Source organism: Rhopilema esculentum, chromosome 10, assembly GCF_057945365.1.
Source record: "Rhopilema esculentum isolate cy_ngs chromosome 10, ASM5794536v1, whole genome shotgun sequence".
NCBI classification, from domain to species: Eukaryota; Metazoa; Cnidaria; class Scyphozoa; order Rhizostomeae; family Rhizostomatidae; genus Rhopilema; species Rhopilema esculentum.
This window is the reverse complement of record NC_142824.1, coordinates 14315982-14335761: the sequence shown is the minus strand read 5'-3', so window position 1 is coordinate 14335761 and position 19780 is coordinate 14315982. Positions and strand designations below refer to the sequence as shown.

The following is a 19780-nucleotide window of genomic DNA, read 5'->3' as shown; positions in this document are numbered from 1 at the left end:
TCAAAAACCTTCCTTGTCTTTGTTGTTGCATATTTGTACTTATTTATTTTTCAGGTAATGGAGTCAAAAATGCACTTATTCAACATCTACTCTTAAAACAAAGAACAAAAATTTTTGATGAAAATAATGCATTTTTACAAAATAATAGAAATACCACAGCCTTGTTATCAAACAAACATTACACTACCTATTTGTTTATCTCTTTTTATTTTTGGATGATGACAAACATCTTGAATGACAGTTCTAAATGTAGCAACATTGACCTGTATTTCCAACTGCAAACATTCTGATGAAATACCATTCCACAGGTTATTTATATCATCTCAATATTTACTGTCTAGAGCACTTTCTGCAGTTATTTATTTTTTTCAGCTTTACTTTTCTGTTCCCCTTTCTTTACCTTTTGTTCCATAAATAGTACATGTTTGTTTACTGTTAAAAAAATAGATTTAGAGTTGAAAGAATAGATTCAGTGACAAAAACAAAAGGATGAAATCTTGCAGAAATCAGAGTACTTTAATAAAGTATTAGAGCAATCTATGTTGTTTGTTACAACATTTAAGCCTTTCTTGGTCAAGAAATGCCTTCAAAGCAAAAAAAATTGATAAAAATATTATTACAAAAATCAAATGAAATTTCTTTTTCTATCAATCTATACTTCATTTCCTCTGCAATTTTTCCCTTCAATATAGCAAGTGTTGAGACCACACATGAATTATTAAATCAAGTGCCTCTTAGAGAGAGCATTTTTCTTGGCCTTTAGAATAATTTGCAGGGGTGGAAAATTCTGGTAAAAAAGGTGGTCCCCCCATTGGGAGACCAGCAGCACTTTCATTTGTCGCTCACATATGGCCTGTGTCTGCCAAACGGAACTTTGGTTACAAGGGTGTACATTCCAGTAAAAATTTGGTTACCCTGCAGTTACCCTGTCTAACAATAAGCAGTCCTCTGTAGATAAAAACCAGTTCTCCCTGGTCCCCCTGTTCTTTTAGCAACCCAAAGTTGCACCAAGGTTTAACAAGGAAAGAGCAGGCACAAGATAATGATTTTTTCTTAGTACAAAGCATTTTTTAACAAAATCTAACAAATATGGGTACTCACCTATAGGATCATATTTCATTAATTCAAGTTTGCTCTTTAGCTTGTTTCTTGTCATTGTATAAAAATAGCTGGTCTGAGCACAGCTTACAAGACGAACAACAATACGTCTAAAGGGACATTAAAATTCCATTTAAATCTTTTGCAACTTCAAAAACTCACAAAAAAAAATCAATTGAAGCTTTTGAAAACATTCTAAGCTGTTAAATAAAACCTTTTGTCTTAAAAATCCCAAAGTTATGCTTACATATATCAAACAACATAAAACTATAAATACAAAATTGATCTGAAGTCATTTGCAATTAGATAGTCATTTTGTCAAATTTTGCACATTTGATGCACACATTTGTGCATTAATGGAGTTTTATCTTACATTTTGAAAACATGAGATATATACCATACCTTTCATAGCAATTCTTTATTTCATGTTTGGCTTAATCAAAAACAGCAAATTTCAGCAAGTTGAACAAATTAATGAAAAAGTCTATTTTGGTCAATACATAAAAACATAAAAAAGAAAATCAAGAAGTGAGAATGAAATAGACTTACTTTGACTTGCTAACCACTGTAATACAAAAAGACATTTAATTATGAAGATGTACAGAACAAAGCACACAAATATTTGAATAGATAAAGAAACCTTGAATTGTACATTAAGATCTTCCAGATTGAAGACTTTGTCATGCTGCTACAATGTGTTGCCAGAACAATCAAATTTTCTATTTGTGTACTTTTGCACACTTACTGCACAATTTCCCTATTTAATAACATTACTGGAATTAATTCTAGGACAACTGATAAGCAAATAGGCTTATGCTTCTAATGACATCTTCATTAACATGTTTTAACAGTGGAAAAAAGGGAGCATTTAAATGAAAAATGGATAGTTACAGGACAAACAGGGGGTAGCTAAAGAGAATGAAGATGTTTTGAATAAATTGAGGAAAACATCTACTGTTAAGAACTCATTAGTTTCTATTATGATCACCGCTATATACTTATCGCTAATCACGCTGTTTACTATTGTTTTGTTATATCCCTACTGCGTAGTTCCGGTCTTGTGACTCACGCTTGCTGTATGATTTATCTAACTCTTGAATTTGTATCGTTATTGATTGCTTCTTCATGTTATGTTCGGATACAAGTTGTGTTTTCTTTACACTGTTATCTTAATATCTACTACATTTTCAGGATCAATTTTGCACCTGGTCTGCAATGAACATGATCCTTTAGTAAAGGCTTTAAAAAAACTTGCCTGTTGAATTTTGGCAAGCTTTATCTGCAGTTAGGTCAGGTTGATGTATTAATAAATATCAAAATTTGCATACCATTTCTACTGGTGAGCGATCGTTTTAAAAATTAATTTTGGCTACAATCTGTGGCAAGCAATATCCCAGAATGCATAACCATTATGGGAAGAAACAAATAGGGAGCTGTTGTGGATTGTGGATTTTGACATTGACAGGGTCAAGTTATGAGAAGCCTGATTTTGCTAACGAAGCTTGTTGTTTGAAAGTTAAGTTGGAAAAAAATTAGCTACTACGTTTTAAATTTAATAAAATTGTTTTGCTATATTACCTTGCCAAACCATAACTTGCAAAGTAATTTCGTCAATCACGTATCATCATTTTAATATGACAAGCTGTTCAACTTAGAGAAATGACAAGCAGGTCAAAAAAGACCTAGAAAATATACTTACTAATAACATCCCTTCTACCACAACTTGTTCTTGGTCTGCAATTCTTTCATTGCCTCTATTACGCTCTTAGCCTCGCTTTAGGTCATGCGGAGGAGAATTCCAATCCAGCCACCCTTGTTGAGAATTTGGCGCGAATATCCAATCATTGTGAAGTTGCGCGGTTTTTTGTGCAATTGCAGAGTTCTCGCTGGTTTCACGGATTTAATTGATTACGACAACCAAAACAACCTACGTACCTAGTAAAAACTAAGGATATCGAGCTTCAGCGAATTCCTCGAAGTTTTTCTTGTCAAACGTTCATGGTAAAGTATCTTTTCCACAAGGATCGAGAGTTACGCCTTCGCCATGGCGGCCGCCCTTGTTCAGCCAGCATTCAGCTCATTAGCTGGCCAAATGAATTCTGAAGAGGTTTGTGTACCTAGGAGAACTAATATTACTTTTTATAAGCATTTCACATCTGCTTTTTATTAAACGTATGCCTCTTAACTTTGGGTATTCGCCTTACTGCAGAAAATGGCAAATGCCAGACTGCAAAACCCGATACATTTCTTTTAAAATGCCCGTGCACACCCGGTAAATGGTGCGGCATTTTGAGATCTAGGCGTAACATGGGTGTAGCCTATTGCTAGGCAAATAAAGAATCGTGTTTACTCAAAACCGACATAATTTTGCATTGGTCTCGTCTGATGCAAAATATCTATCCATCATTCTCATCTTTGTCGATATCCCTGGGCTCTAGCATAGTTGTGGAAACTATACAGGCAATTGAAGTACAGATTTTTACCAGTATGCACAATTGAACCCTTGAGATTTTGCTCTTGAACAACGGAGATCTCGTTGGAAACTGTCGTACTCTGCAGTAGGGAATTGGGGAAAACTCACACCAATATATCTTTATCACTTTGCCCCTCTCCCTCTCTTGTCTTGGCGAATATCAAGAAAGTAATTTTTTAAAATGGAAAAATGGACTTCACGTTTAATGTTAAAGAGGACAGTGATGAATAATTTTCCCTTTTGTCAAGGGACTATGATTCAATTTAGTATGTAAGTTTGTTGAATATATACAGTGTATAATGGTATTTTTGCAGCATTCAAGCGACAGTGTATTGATGTCAGCCAACACAAGTGAGTTAGATGAAAGCAATCAACTTGAAAAAAGTGATTCTGATACATTTAATGTTGAAAATGATAGTGATGATGAAATTCACACTAGTGTTAAGAAAGCCAAAAGAGGCAGAAGAGCTACAAAGGTATTATCTGATGATAGTTCAGATGAATGTGATAATATTGATGTGACACCAAACCAAAATCACAAGGTCTCAGAAAATGATTTCCTAGGGAATAAGAAACTTGATGAAAATGTGACTTCAAATGCAGAGTCTACTGATGGAGAAAATGATTTTGCTACCAAAAGGAGCAAGAAGAAAAGAAAGGTGATGACAGTTGATGATGAATCAGAAGATGAAAGTACAGACCATAATAAGAATGTTAAGATAAAGCATAGAAGCAGAAGGAAAGAAAAGGAAAAAATTGAAAACAAAAGTAAAAGAGGCAGTGCAATGAAACAGCTTCTGAAATCTAGAGCCAAGAAAAAACTTAAAACCTTTCAGTTGTCAGGTGATGAAGGACCTAATGAGAATTCTGATGATTTATCATCTGGAACTGATGAAGAGGGTACCCCAAAATCTATTTCTCAGAACAATGAAAATGTGAAATCTAAAAAAAGAAAGGAAAAGATGAGTAGTAAATCAAAAATAAAAAAGGACAAGGGTTATAATCCAAAAGATGTTGAGTCTGATGAAGCCAATAGTGATAAGGAAAATACTGAAAATGTTGAGCCAGAATTTTCTGATTCAGATTCAAGTGGAGAGGAGGTGAGTATATCTACAATTAAGAAAAGTTACACTACAAGAAGAAAATCTGCTGTAGTAGAAATGGATTATGAAGATGAAGAGGAAAAAATACAGCGAGAGAAGACTGACAAGATTTTAGAGAATAAAGATTTGTTTGATGCTGACACTGAAGAAAGTGATGCTGCAAATGATCCAGCAGAAGGTAGTGAGTCTGAAGAATGCCATGGAAGCCAAGCCAAAGAAAAGAAAAAAGTAATTTACTTTTCAGTTACTTTTGTTTATATTGTTTACATGATAATGAAAACAGAATTAATTTTTTTTAATTGCCCGTGTCCCATAGCTGGTAATTCAATGGCCATTCAGTTCCAAGCTTGCAAAGTAATTCATCAAGTTTGAATATTGTTGTATACAATGATTTGGTTTTTTCTATTTTCTCTGGTAATGATTTTTTTGATACAATAGAAGGTTGATGCAAGTATTTAGCTTTATTGCCAAAAAAACCATTGCTAAGGTAGATCGTTCTTGTGTTTTTAAGGAAACCAATGATTTGAATTTCTGCATGTGTAATCAGCATATTTTTGTATAGCATTTAAACCACTGATTTGACATTATCAGATTGATGAAAACGAGAAAATATTATCAAAGAAGTCACACGATAACTGTAGCTTGGCAGCAATGATTATGTATGCCGTTGATGTGTATGCAATATAAACAACATACAAACTAGCAAAACAGTAAATGCTACATGAATCAGTGAATTGAAATTTTATTTCCCAGCAAAATGCTTAAGGATATTTTAGCTTTCTTTGCTTTGTAAACAATTATGCTCTCTCTGCTTTCAGAAAATTGTCAAACCAAAAAGGATCACTAAATCTGAATCTTTGGAAATAAAGAGTGAGCAACAGAAATTAGTTAGAAGTAAGCAAATATATTTTTTGACAATTCTTTGTGCAATTTAAATGTTTCTTTCATTTATATAGCTTTTCTATCTCAAGAGTTTACTAAACTTTTTTGTTAACAGATAATTGCTAGCATTTTTGTTTTGAAGTCTACTTGAACCATTCATGCAATTTGTTACATGTATGTTATTAAATATTTACATATCAAATATCTGTTTTTTGGAAACTTCAAACAAATGAAAGACTGGTTACTTTGATTAATCTATGAATTTCAATGTGGGAATTTATTTCTTAATCAGTCTTTTCCATGGCTGGGTTTTGATTAAACCAAATATATGCCAGATTGAAGACGCATGTTTTGTTTACCCTTTTAGATTCCTTCATTGAAGAATATGTTTTGATAAGAAGAATGGGTTCTTGTATTTTTCCTTTAGCTTTTTATTATCTATATAATTTATATTTTATATTTATTTCAGACCAAAGAATAAAGTTGCCAGAACATCGACCTACTGTTGTTTCCATTGCAAATTTTCTCGAAAGAGTCCCAATTTTGAAATTATCAAAGGATTATAAAAAGCCAGCAAGGTATTGAATTTCTCTTTAACTTTTTTGAAAAATTACTAATTGCAAATTTTAGTGATCCTCAAACTTTCTCATGGGATTTTTATGGTGTTGTCTAGATTATTGATGAATGAAAATATGCTAACATTACACAGGGCTTTCATGTTCAGAAATCAAGGCGCGTGACCAAAAACTCATGTGATAAGAGTGGGGCGCGCAATAAAAGTTTTTTCTTTTGAGTCATTTAAACCTTACAAAACTTTTAATAAATGAACTGAATGCTACACATTGTATAGTTATGTTCCTGTTTCCCTCACAAGTTATCGTGAAAGGCACTGTGCGACATAGAGAGGTTTCAGTGACTTTAGAAACATGGCAAAGTTTCAATTCTGTTCAGCAAAGTTAAAGGAAAAAAGAAACAGAAATAGCTTTAGCAAATAGAAAAAAGAAGCCCCCGTAACCAATAAATGGCAGAGGGGCAATTAATAATGTGTAAGTCCGTTGGAAATCAGGCCTTGTTCCTATTTGTAGCAAATATGAAACACCACAATATGCCGAGAATGAACAACAATAAAAACACGTAAATCAGTAAAGGCTAATATTTTGCCCTGGCATATGGAGCTTCATCAGAGCAAAAGTTAAAGGGCTAAAAATTTACATATTTAGAAAAAGGCGATGGTGGTGTCGGATTGGCTGATGTGGAATGGTGTGAATGCAGAGTAGTGGTAGAGGAGGAAAGGGTGGAGAATGAAAGAGGGTGGGTGGTGGTGGTGGAATGAAGACGTAATGGGGATGAAGTACTATAATATGAAATAATGATATTGTTGCTATAAGGTTAACAGTCAGTAGTTCTGTTCATGCCGTTCGGTGTGAGAGTGTTTGCCAGGACAATTAGGTATTGCTCTTTGGCTCTTCGGACACTCTCTCATTGTCGTTGAGTTTCAGTAATGGTGTTACAGTAAGGTCATTGATGGTATGTTCTGGGCTACAGAAGTGTTCTGCAACACCAGATTTGTCTACTTTTTTGTTGATAATGTCTCGTCTGTGTTCGTTCGCTTGTTCCTATTGCTCCGCTTTTGTAAGAAAAAGGATTATTAACTTTTTTTAACTTTTTTTACAACGTTGGCATAAAAGAGGTATAAAATAGCTATACATGTATAAGATAAAATATTAACAAGCATAGCTAATAAAAGCCAACTATTTATAAAAGCCAGCAATGGGAGCGGCTCAAGAATAATGAAAACTTGAAACAAGGATTTGATGTCAAAATTCCTTTTCTATAAAGAGTTTCTCAAGTGTATTGACCTATCATCATCCAGTAATCATGCTCTTCAAGAAAAATATTTATCACTGGACGCCCGACTAATCGCTCTAAAAAATAACCTTGAGTGCATGCCTGCACCCTCGCACGCTATCGCATGCCCCCCATTAACAGCCCTGATTGCAACAATATCCCTTCACTAAGATTAAACCTATCTGAATAGAATATTTTAACAAATATGTATATATATTTTCTGATTGTATTTTTAGGTCTGAAACTTTAAAGGAGTCACAAACAATGGTAAAGAAAGATCAACCTTCAAAATCTTCTGTGACAAAAGAATCACCCTCAATAAAAAAGCTCAAGAATCTTGTGTCAGTTCCATTTCCCAAACTTTCTTCAAAAGTTGTTGATCTGGAAATTGAATTTGAAGATGAAAACTCAGTAGCAGCCCCAGGTTTAACTTCACTTATGCAGGTAAATTGTAATTTTTTGTTTTAATGACTCCAAAAAAGCTTTGATTATGTTCATTCTTTAGATCTAGCATGAGGCACACCAAAATATTCCAGATGCCAATTAATTTGCTCCCTTGGTTTGATTCCTTATCTAAACCTAACACTCTTTTGAACATATTTTTTGTTTTATGTTGCTAGAATTCTGCCCTTGATTGCTATCTGGTCTCAATTTTTTTGAATGATTAGTGATTAAGCACTGCACATGCAAGCACTTTATATATACAAGAACATGACAAAGTTATTTCCTGAGCAAACCAAACAGTTTCAGCTTGAAAATGACCAAAATGTTTATGTCACAACTATTACTAGTTCTCCATGGGTTAAAGACAGTTCAGAGTTTTTTTAACTACATGTAACATGGATATTGTTCAACTCTCAATAATATTTTGAAAACCATTTTACAACCCTGGAAATCACAACCCCCAGGCAAATGATTTGTATCCTTAAGGATGGTGTTTAGTAGTTGTTTACTTTATAAATTGCATCATTTTGTCTTCACTGAGACTCTGTATAATCAAATAATAACATCCATATTGTGTCTGAATTTTTTCCATTTGCTAAAGTTGCATGGGAGCAATATGATGTGGCAGTAATGCTCAAGCTATCAAGTTTTTTCTTACTTGTGGTCTTCTGGAAATGATTTCCCTGCAAAACATTGCTTCTAGATATTCATAGATGACTGATTATATTTTCCATGTGTGTATTCATTTTGTGTATACTTATGCATAGAATGATAACTGTATACATTGATCCTATGCCTATTTGATTCATGTGTTTATTTTACCTTTTAGCGCCTAGAAAAGCATACAGCTGTTCCAAAGCAAAAGGAAACGGACAGCAAAAAGGAACTTGTGATAGAGGATACTGAAACACAGCAAGATGGCTTTTTCAAGAAATCAATTATTGATCTTGAAAAAATTGAGAAAGCAGCAGATATCCCAGGTCAGTTTTAATCTGTGTTAAAGGATTTTATTTTATTAATTTCAAGAAGATAAAGTTTTTGAAGTGGTATTTTTAAAGTATGGGGATGTCTCAATTGCTTGGGTCGATGGCTGCAGACACAGTTAATTTGTATACTCATTTTTACTAGAGTTGGATGCTAGCCCCCTTCTTATTTTTTAAGCTAGTGGATCTGTTCCATATTTGCTGGGTCTGAATAGCTTTTGTGGAGCACAGTAAAAGATGAAAACACCATCTTCTTTGGGTGATGAAATTTCTTGATTTTACTCTAAACTTCACCTAGAAAAAAGTATGCTTGTTAGTTAACAGATAAAAATTAAGAAGGCTAAACACATTGTTGTGCTTGTTCGAAGCGATTAACCAATATTCTGTAAGTCCTTGGAACAACGGGTTGCTTAGTTGTCGTTTTTAAAAAATTAAATTTTTCCTGGAGAAAGGGCCAAAACTGGACTCCTTTTCCCTTCATAAAATGGTATTTGGTTTGGAATTGTTATGACATTTGTGGTAGATTTGACTTTTATCATTGAGTTTTATGGTAGGTAGAACTTCATTGGATCGATATTCTTCGATCTTGATCCAATCTGATGATCGATCCAATACTTTTTTGGCATTGCCAACAAATAAGAACACATAGTCAATACTAATTTTTGCAAAATCTATTTCATTTTCTTGTTCTTAGGTTCTCGCCTCCAAGAACTCAAGAATCAGCTGCAAAAAGGAATGAAAGCACTAAGGGAAGTCAACAGGAAGGAAGCAGAAATAAGACACAAATTTGAAAATGAAGAATTTGAAGACGAAGAGGAATGGGAGGTGGAGGAAGAAGAAAATGAAGCTAACCAAACAGATGAAAACGAAAACAGTGAAGCAGAAGATAATATCAAAGCATCTCCACGGAAGACAAGCAATGTTGATGAAGGTAGTTATGGTATAGTAGTGTCTTATATTGGCCTTCTAACAGCAAAGAGTTTTAGCATTAAGAGTCACTTAAATCGCTTAATCAGCTCTTTTTTATGTTGGTGATGTTAGGGAAAGGCCCAAGAGCCCATAGTTAAGCCCCAACATCGGAAAGGAAGGATGAACTAGGAAGAGAGAGAGGAAAGATCAAGCTTATTAATTTTTGTTATTAAAGATAGGTTGTAGCCCGGGAAACAGGAAGAGAGGTATTTAGTACATGTCTTGGGGAACCCGGTGTCATGTCTCTGATCTCTTAAGATCCATGGCCGTAGTAAAATCTATAAAAATTGCGAGATTTTCAAACTAACCTTCGTAAAAATTGGTCAAAATCTTTCAAGAAACGGTATTGGCTACATTGTTGCATCGGAAGTACCTTACTACATTTAGCGTAACGAAGGTTCACTACATGTTTTAACATTAATGGCTACTCGGACTAGGATCAAATCTTCAGCTCAAGTTCTGCTGCAATAGCAGGTTTTGTATTGTCATTATTTCCGTTATTGAAAATCTTTTCGCATAAACTTTTAAAGATTCTGAAAAGTCAGAGGAAGAAGATGATGACGAATTGAAAAAATGGAACGAAGAAGATGAGCGAAAGCAGATTGAAACACAAATGGAAGAGCAAGAAGAAGCTGAGAAAGACCCTCGAAACACTTCCAACAGCAAAAGTAATTTAACAAGGTTTTCAAATTTCTATGACGAAACCACTACTGCGTCTGTAAGGACTGGCGGAAGTTCATTAGATCTCTTTCCTGGGGAAACTGAAGATGCAGATGACAACGGCGACAGTGCGTTCAATCTAGAACTAAAAAGCACTTTTCAATGGGATGACACAAGTACCATACCCCCTGGACAAGGAGATTCTGTTAAGGATTCTAACAAGAGTCGTTTGGAAGCCAGCACCCCATTTTCTAAGCTACTTAACAGCTCACGACGCTATTCCTCTGCTTCCGACGATCCACAGAAAATGAGCTCGGAAGATGAGGTAATGTCATACAACTTTTACGCTTGTCCCTTATCATTTTAAACCTAGTTTCAATTCGGCTTGCGTAAACAGGGTGCTGAAAAATATATACTGAGAAAGACCACATTATAAAGCTCCTTGTAATATTTTCCCCAGCTTTCAGGGAAATTCTCCTATTATTAGGGTTGTCAACCCGATCTTGGCATTTCGAAAATACCGTAACACTTCGATATCCTTATGTCCTTTAGATGATATTATCAAATTAAAATATGTCCCTTTGACTTTGAAAATGGGTGTTGATTGTTATTCTAAATATTTTCAGATGCAATATTTTTCTTTGCCTCAAAGCGTTGTTGTTATCTTAGTTGAGAAAAATGTTTTCCTAGATATTTCCATAATACGGAACATTATTTCATATGTAATATATTTTGAAATGCTTCATAGATTCATCACGCGAAGAATACTAGGAAAGAAACAAATGAAGATTCGTCCCTTGCTTGCCCTATCATATCTGACGACCTCCATTTTGCTCTTGACGAAAACACGCAGTTCTCCCAGATTCTAGACACCCAAGGGTAGGTCAAAGATATATTTGGCTTTCAGTTCTGTTTGCAAGTTGGTTAGTTAAATGTTTGTATTCCCAACAACTGGTTTATATGGCTAAGATTACTTGAAAATGGCTTTGAAAAAAGCAAACATTTTATAACACATTGGCTAAAAGCTTTTTCGTCTGACACTCCTCAGAGCATGAAATGTCAGAATAAGGGTCCGAAAGAACACGATAAAAAATATATACCCAGCTGTAGATCGAAATAGGCCAATCAGAAAAACGCAAGCACAAGACCGGTATAGTTGACCAATCAGTGCCGCGAGCCTAAAGAAAAATTACCAATGGAGTCCAAGAGAGAAAACGAACTCCTTTTGTCTACACAATGGCGGCTTTTTCACTTTCGTCTGACACTCCTCAATAAAACGTCAGAATCAGGGTCCAAAAGAACATGATGAAAGATGTATCATCAGTTGTGGATCGAATTAGCCCAATCAGAAAATTGCAAGCACAAAACCGGTATATTTGTCCAATCCGGTATAGTGCCTAAAAAGGGAAATAACTGTTTAATGGCTTGCTGCGGGGTATATGATATCGTAAAGGCTATGTTTTGCATGCTTTGGTTAACAAGACGTTTCTAACATCTTTCTTGGTGTTTCAGAACCATAGCTTGAAACTGTCGGTAAAATTTCAGAAAGTTTTATTGATTTTTTTCAATTGAGTAGATCAACGTTTATATAGTATTATATAAAAGTCTATAAGATATTAACTATTTCATCATTGTTCAATAAAAGATCTGAAGAAATATCGTGTAGAGTTTTTTCTGTAACAAAGTTTCTTTTATATCATTTTTTATGTTTTCTGTCAGGTACTTTCAACCACGCAAAGGAACTAGCGTTAAAAATGATACAAAGATAGAAAAAGGAAATGGTGTTTCTTCATCCATGAGTCAGCTGCTAGGCTTGTGTTCAGGGAATTTTGCAACTGATAAAGGAAAACGCAACAGTTTGGTACAGGACGACTTTGGCCTACCTTCTGATCTTCCTCTTGATGCCCAAGAGGATAACGCTAATTCACAAGATTTTTTGGATTTGTGCACTGGAAAATTTATTGCTCCGGGTTCCAAGGAAAAACTTGAAAGTCCTAGCAAAAAGACATCCGTTTTGTCAAAATTATTAGATCAGCCTGACGCACCTGTTTCGGATAGCCAGGTAAGATAACCTTTATATACATATCTAGCAATGAATCGAACTTTGAATGATATAAATTTGTACCTCGTTATATATTTACCTGTATCGGAAATTGGTCAAACAAAGAACTGCTTTAAGGAGTCTAATCTAAAGGATTTGATACACTTTATAGAAATTCTTCCGGAATTGTGCAATCTATTTTTATTCATCGGCGTGATTTGTTAGTGGCAATGTAAGTTGCAAAAAAGATTTGCGCAAAACAAAACTGAATTAGGAAGAGCGTCATGGAAATGACAAAAACATTTCTATTGAAGAACTTGTTTCATCGAGAATAAAATGCGGCTAATTATATTTGAAGCTCCTTCTACCGAAGTTTGAGACGATTTGTATAGGATTTACCAAGTAAAGTTCAAGCGACAAGATATTTTGTTTGCAACTCCAGAATTCCTAGTTCGTTTGATGAGAGTTACATTTATGCTGGATTTTCAACATCCAGATTCGACTATGCGAATTGTATTTTTATATGTTTGTATGAATATGTAAATTTTTATTCTGTCTCAATTTTAACGGGCACTTACTAAATTTTGATGCAAAAGTCAAGCCGGGATTATATTTATGTTTCAGTCAATTAAGATCTTAACGAGATTGGGGTCATTAGATGTTGCTTACAAACATGAAAATGTTGCGAATGTTACTGAAACTGTAAGCCTGACCCATGGACAATAGCGATTTTGTAAGGATGCATTCATTGTCATGTCGTTTACATTTTTGTTATTTTCTAGGCCATGCTAGACTTGTGTTCTGGGGCATTTGGAAGCGCAGCTGGTCAACAAAGAGTGGATGAGCCTGTTTTTGAAGAAAGCAAGTCTACCGGTTCTCTAATGAAACATTTCGGGGAAGTGAAAGTTGATTCGCATGCTCGGAAATCTTTCAACAATTTGTTTTCAGACAAAACAAGTAGCGACAGTCCAGTAAAGGGAGGCTTGTCTCCAAATGATGAAGAGGATGGTGTAGATGAAGCAAGCATCGGAGAAGACCTTCTTGGTCTCTGCACTGGGAAATTTACTGACAGCAATGCTGCACAGAATATCATATGTAAGTGCAATCTGTATCAAATCATCATGAAGTCACAGCTTTAAGTTTACATTTGTGATCATTGGTATACGATATTCTCCATCATACCATCCCTTTTAACAATCTAGTTATCTAATTTTTTGACAAACGATAGGATGTTCTTTAGTCCGTAAAAAGAAATTGCTATAGGGCATGCGTTTACTTCTCAAATTTTCAATAAAATCCGATTCTCTGTATCAAGGGCCCGCACCACCGGGGAGCGGGGTCGCCATGGCTCCTCCCACATTTTTACGAAGCAAGTAGTTTTAAAACTGCAGTTAAAGGGATAAGAAGCCTTGGCCCCCTACTTTTATAGCCTTGGCCCCCCACTTTCAAATTCATGGCGCGGGCCCTGGTAATCTTTGCTTAAGTGTTGTTTCGAAAAAAATTTGCTGTTTCTTATAGAAAATGCAGAAAATTTGTTTTCCTATCCCTAACCACAAATTTTAGAGTCAATATCCTACTATTTACCAGTATCAAGTAAGACCGTACTAAGATCTTTTACAAACGCCATTTCGTTTCGTGACCACACTTATTTCTTTTAAAAGATCATGATTGTTATTTAAGTCAGATAATTTTGAACGAGTTCCTACACAAGCTTGTGGAAAATTCTTATTTTCACATCACGTTTGTTCTATCTTTTATAATATGCATGACAAAGATTTACTAATATTTTGTATTTTGTCAAGTCTCCCTTCAAAGATATTCACCAGATGTAATTAAACAATTTTTATGTATATCCTAGCTTCCGAGCCTGAAAATAGTTGTACCTCAAAATTAGCTGAGGAATGCGAAGACAGTGAATTTGACGATGACAATATTACAAAAAAGAGCAAAAATGAGCCTGGCGATCTAAATGCCCAAAGGTCTGATGGTAATTGGGTTATTGAAGACGAAGATAAAGCTGATCATCGGGCTGATGAAGGAGAATCTGACTTAGATGAGCAAGGTGATTCTGATGAAGAAGTTAACGAAGAACTCCAGGAGTATTATGAATCGTTACCGTAAGCTGAATATCATAAAGTATTTTATTAGTTCAATATATTAGATGCGATTAGTTTGAAATTTTTTACTATTGCAATTGATTTTTCAGGCGCGTGTTTCATATTTTTGAATGAAAATGTATGGTCATGAAATTTCACTCTTCTTGGAGGGGGGCGCTGGGGTTAGAGGGGGCTACACCCCCAATAATTGTTAATCTGTACTTTACTTCCTTTATAACTGTGTACCGAATTTCGAAGCAATACAATGGACAACCCCCCTCCCCCCCAGTTAATATGAATTTAGTCCCGGTGGCACTGCTTAATTTTCCATTCCATTTGCTGGAGAAGGCTGTGAAAGAGTGAAAGTTGTTAATTATTTTGTGTCATGAATCCAATGGGCAATATTTTTACCTTGAACGGATGCCTAATTAGTATTACTTACAACTGTATTCAGATGGCCCTAAAAAGAAAACCATGACACATTATTGAAGCTTATTGATCTTTATTTTTGCGCAGGAAAAAGAAGTTCACAAAGAAGCAGTTTTACGAGGACGAGGCAGAGCTCAGTGGCAGTGATGCAAGTGATGATGAAGATCTTGGTAGCGAGGCGGACGAATATGAGGTTGATTCTGATATAGAAAATCTACCCTCTGATAAAAAGATCAAAGCACAGGTCCAAAAGGCACATATGTAAGTCTATCATATTTTTTCTCCTTCTCTTAATACAGCTAGTATCTCTGTTTCATGTATATATATAGCTTCATATTTAGAACTTGAATAGAATTCAAGCCTCTTTAGTCGTAACTATTCGGCTTTATGCAATATAGCTTGAAGAGGACATTTTGTATTGTCATATGAATGTTAGCATTTTTCTAAAACTATGCTTGAAGAATATAGGCCCTTTTCAGATTGATTGTAAGCAAGCATTACCAATCTTGTTGTTTCTGAATATTATCGCCTTTTTCTATTGATTTTATGTGCTTGTGGTCCTGCTTATCAGTGTTCTCTAGAATAATGTTTTAGACACTTCTATTTTGTATTGTCTTTGTTCGAGAAAAACTACTTTTATGCGCCGTTTTCCTGATTATTGTGGACATTCACATTTTAATCTTTCATAATTTTCAACGATCCGAACTAATCAGCAAATTTTAACATGATAAAATATGGTCTAAGGAACAACCCACCTATCCCACCTAGCTTAATAACCTTTTTCGGTATGATACTCCTCTTGCCAATTTATCAATCCTTTTGTGTATCGATATTGTCGATATAATCAGAGATTTTTTGTTAACATTTGTCGGTTGAGTCCACAAGCATTAAACTCGACGTAACAGCAAAAATGCCTCATCTTTAATTCAACATCTGATATAAATTGGCAATATATACATATATTTATCTTTTACAGCGTCCTTTTACGGCAACGTTTTCTGTTGGTTTAAATACCAAGTTTTTTTGTGCAGTTTTTGTTCTCTGGCAGTTTTTTTGTGCTAGAGTAGATTGAAATATTTCACAGCTGTTATGTCATTTCGTGGCTAATGCACATTTTCCGGTTATCAAAGGAAAGCTACTTTGGAAAAAGACAAGCAAGATATTCGCCTTTTTCAAGAACGATTCTTTGAAGATGGTGATCTGTTTTCCGATGGTGTAGGACGACGTCGTAATTTTAAATGGCGTAATATAGACCGTCCAATGAATGCTGGTGCAGAAAGTGAGGGATCTGGGGCTGAGGAAGAGAATGAAAACGATGATGTAACCGAGACGGAGGCACAAAAGAGGATACAACGCCTTGAAAAAGAGGCATTCCTTGAAGAGCAGCGAGTAAGTTTTCCAATTCACCGAGAAGACATGTTTGCATAAAACATAGCTGCCTGGAATTGTAGATGAAATCCAAACTGTTCTTATACTTATTTAACATAATATGATTACAGTATTCAAATCAGCCTCTGGTACCTCAAAATTTGAAAATACCACAGATGAGCGGAAACATATCATAACATTATGGTGTTACTGAAGTGCCATAAGTGTTAATTTCATGTTTTGGTACTTCATTGCATAGTTCACCTTCTAAATTTAGTTTTACTAGCAAATATTTTACATGTCTTCATATGACTGCTTTTGACTGCCTCTGAAAACCCGAAACCTTCATTTTACCCTTCCAGAAATCCCAAGAGACAATAGTTTTGGATGAAGATAGCCAATCCATCCTAAGCATTATAAAAGAAAGGAAAAGCCTTACAGACACTGGTGAGTTGATAATGTGATTTTTCTCGAATTTACTTTAAACAACAGTGTCAATTAGTCCTGTTGATTTTTTAAGTAAAGAATTGGGTTCATAGTACTATAATCCGTGGCTATCTATCTACGTTCGTTATTTGAAAAAAGTCAAAAAATTATTTTACAAATAAACAAATAGCTAGTGGGTAGTTTCTGAACTTCTTTTGGAAGTAACAATTTTAGCAGCCTGTTAAATTAAAACCTCTCCCTGGCAATTTTTCAGCCGTCAGTATTGTTTAATAAAATATTATTTATGGCCGAACATTGGAGTGAACTGAAAGACGACCTTGATGCCATTTATGTAATGCTAGTAGCTTGTAATTTAAATCTTTTTGCAGTGGAAGCTCCGAAAGCTACATTCCAAACAGTTAAACCTGTTGGTTTTAAAAGACAGGTATGTGGCAGAAATTACAAGTTTCAAAATTCCCACTTTTTTTAAAGCCTCCTTTCTAGACTAAGTTCTTGCAGAGCGTGTTTTTTTAAGAAACAAACGTAACTGCCATTCGCAGTGACTGCACAGCTATTTTTCCCAACTTCAGGCCCTAAACGAAACCCCGTTCAAAATCAATTTACTCATTTTAGTTTTCCACTGTCATTTCTATTATTTTTGTTTAGCAGTCTTTATTGTCTGGCCTACAATGCCTGCCAAAATGTACTTAGAGCACTTTAAGTGTGAACTGAGTATTTACATTTTCATAACTACCACTTCCGCTCATGGCCTTTTTAAGAAGTCACTTGTAAGAACCAAACACTGCTTGGAAACAGAGAGAGTGACTGGCTTGTTTAAGTTGAGCCTCCAGTGGCCTTAAACTAAAACTTGATTGCCGATATTGATCCATCTTTCACTGAAATTTACTAACATGTCTTTTTTCCTATGTGCCAGACAGAGAAGATAACAAATAGAATCTTATTTTTGTAGGCTTTGAAATATGCTAGAGATCACTCTTTTTATATTCAATTCGCTTTTATTAACTCCTTCGAACGTATTTTACACCCTGTAAGATCTACATGTGACAGGCCCTGAAATTTCTTTGCTGTCTGGAAGATTCTCGTTGTGTCCTTGGACTAGAATCAAAATGTTTCCTTTTTAATTGGTCTAACAGAACCATTCTTTTATTTAAATTTATATTTATAACAGAACATATTTTTCAAGGGATCATTTTTGGACCGAAACAAGACAACGTTGTCAAGAATTTCATCTTTAACATCAAATCATACCAAAAAAAGTGCACCATCTCGATCATTTGTGTTCCAAGCGAAATCCTCAAACAACACACCGGAAACATCAGGATCATCCAAGGTAAAATTTCAGTCAAGTTTACAAACTAAGCTACATTCACGTCTATTTTTTATTTCGACATAAAGTATTGAAAATTCAAGGGACGAACAACTTAACATACATTATACTAGACAAGGTGTCCTTTCTTCGCTTGTTTTTCTAGTATTTATGATAACTCAGGTATAATTGGGACTTTTGACAATTTTATTTTTGTTATTTCTGTAAACAATTCTGTTCCCGTGCCAGTTTTTGTTTTCCTTATGTTTGATGTAGACAGCTTTAGGTTATTTGTAGAACCGAAAACGTTCACTTTAAGTGTGACGTCACAAAAAACTCTTTTCAGAATTTTTGAATTTTGACCACATAACATAAAAGAACACCATGAAACACTTCTTAATATGCAAAACCAGTTAAATTTGTCAAAATTGGGTGATATATAGGTAGTAGAAAATTTGAAGTTTTCGAACGGATTACTGTTTTTTGGCTCTGTTTATAGAGTCATGAACAAAGATTAAACTACAGAGGTTAAGTTGGGAAAGAGGTTTAGATAGAAAAGAGGTTTAGTCGGCCAAGAGGCTGTGCTCATTTGACAATATCTCCGCCAATTCGTTAAACATTAAACTTTCAGGTTATGGGGTCCAAATTCATTACCTTATCAAATTTGCGAATGTTGTCCTACAACACATCTTTTTTCCTGTAGCTTGCAAACTGGCAAACGCTTAACCCTGTCTTTCTCTCATCTCAGACAATTACAGCTTGTCTTCTTTAATGGCGAAATGAATGCAGAACTTTTGTGAGAGGGCAGCTGCGATCTTCCCAGACCCTATGTCTTCTACACCTATGATCTGCTTCTTTCTTCTTAGCTTATATCCCCCCCCCCCCTCTCCCCCTCTCCAATTCCCTCGCTAGGACTTCAGGTCAGTCATTTCCCTTTCAGGGCTTTTAGCAATTTAAAAAAATTATCAAGCACAGTCTGATTATAAAGAGTCTTTTTCAAGCCAAGCTTTTTTGCTGGTCGTTTTAGGGGGCCAGGGGGCCATACCCCCATGCTCTGAGCTTATGGCAGCCAGAGAAGGCCATGCACCTAAAGAAAATAGAAATTGTAAAGAACAAGGGAACAAGGACAGATGTTTTCGGGTTCCGCAGTCTCTAAAGCCACTGCTGCTAGTTATACCAAAAGAAGGCTACCGTGATTTGTGTGATAAGTAAAAATGTTTTAATCAGGTTTATATCTCCATGCGCATATAATTATTGCTACTTTTTTAGGCAATGCGACGACAGCTATCAGATTCTGAACCTCCACAACCGAAAAAAGTAAAAATGGACAGAACACTGAGCGTTCCCATGAGTTCTAGTATATTCAATCATCTGTAAATAAGTCGGACCTTCATCAAATACGACTCATATTGTAATTTGTCTGTGAATTGTTTTATAATATTGTGTATAATTTACCGTTTTCTCTTTAGATATCGTCTAATTATAATAACAAACATGAAATGCGTGCTGCTTTTCTTTTTCTATTGATTAGAGCTTTCACTCTGAGCATTTTGTCAGGCAACTAATTTAGTACTAAGCGAGGTACCTGATTTTCCAGAGCGAGCCAACTCAAGCCCTGGCAAAACGACTAAAC

At 35.1% G+C, this 19780-nt stretch overlaps 2 protein-coding genes across 3 annotated transcripts; one reads left to right on the top strand and one right to left on the bottom strand.

Annotated features, from left to right (window-relative positions):
• Nucleotides 1-75: 75 nt before the first annotated feature.
• On the bottom strand, nucleotides 76-2884 carry LOC148959433 (uncharacterized). Of its 2 annotated transcripts, none has more exons than XM_089110887.1 (4): nucleotides 2798-2884; nucleotides 1648-1663; nucleotides 1102-1208; nucleotides 76-432 (listed from the first exon to the last, which is right to left on the bottom strand). In XM_089110887.1, coding segments are annotated over exons 1-4 (201 nt in total). In that variant the 5' UTR covers nucleotides 2799-2884; the 3' UTR covers nucleotides 76-355. The 2 variants fall into 2 exon arrangements, with proteins under 2 accessions (XP_088967013.1, XP_088967012.1); XM_089110886.1 differs by lacking the exon at nucleotides 2798-2884 and adding an exon at nucleotides 2677-2704.
• Nucleotides 2885-2915: 31 nt separating this feature from the next.
• Nucleotides 2916-19651, top strand: LOC135690680 (uncharacterized). Its single transcript, XM_065208308.2, has 18 exons — nucleotides 2916-3205; nucleotides 3886-4902; nucleotides 5493-5568; nucleotides 6026-6134; nucleotides 7641-7848; nucleotides 8678-8828; nucleotides 9526-9762; nucleotides 10331-10785; nucleotides 11209-11339; nucleotides 12180-12522; nucleotides 13284-13596; nucleotides 14360-14618; nucleotides 15114-15287; nucleotides 16157-16415; nucleotides 16757-16841; nucleotides 17210-17265; nucleotides 18025-18171; nucleotides 19417-19651. Exons 1-18 carry the CDS (start codon nucleotides 3143-3145, stop codon nucleotides 19522-19524), a joined length of 4191 nt encoding a protein of 1396 aa, XP_065064380.2. The 5' UTR covers nucleotides 2916-3142; the 3' UTR covers nucleotides 19525-19651.
• Nucleotides 19652-19780: the final 129 nt, after the last annotated feature.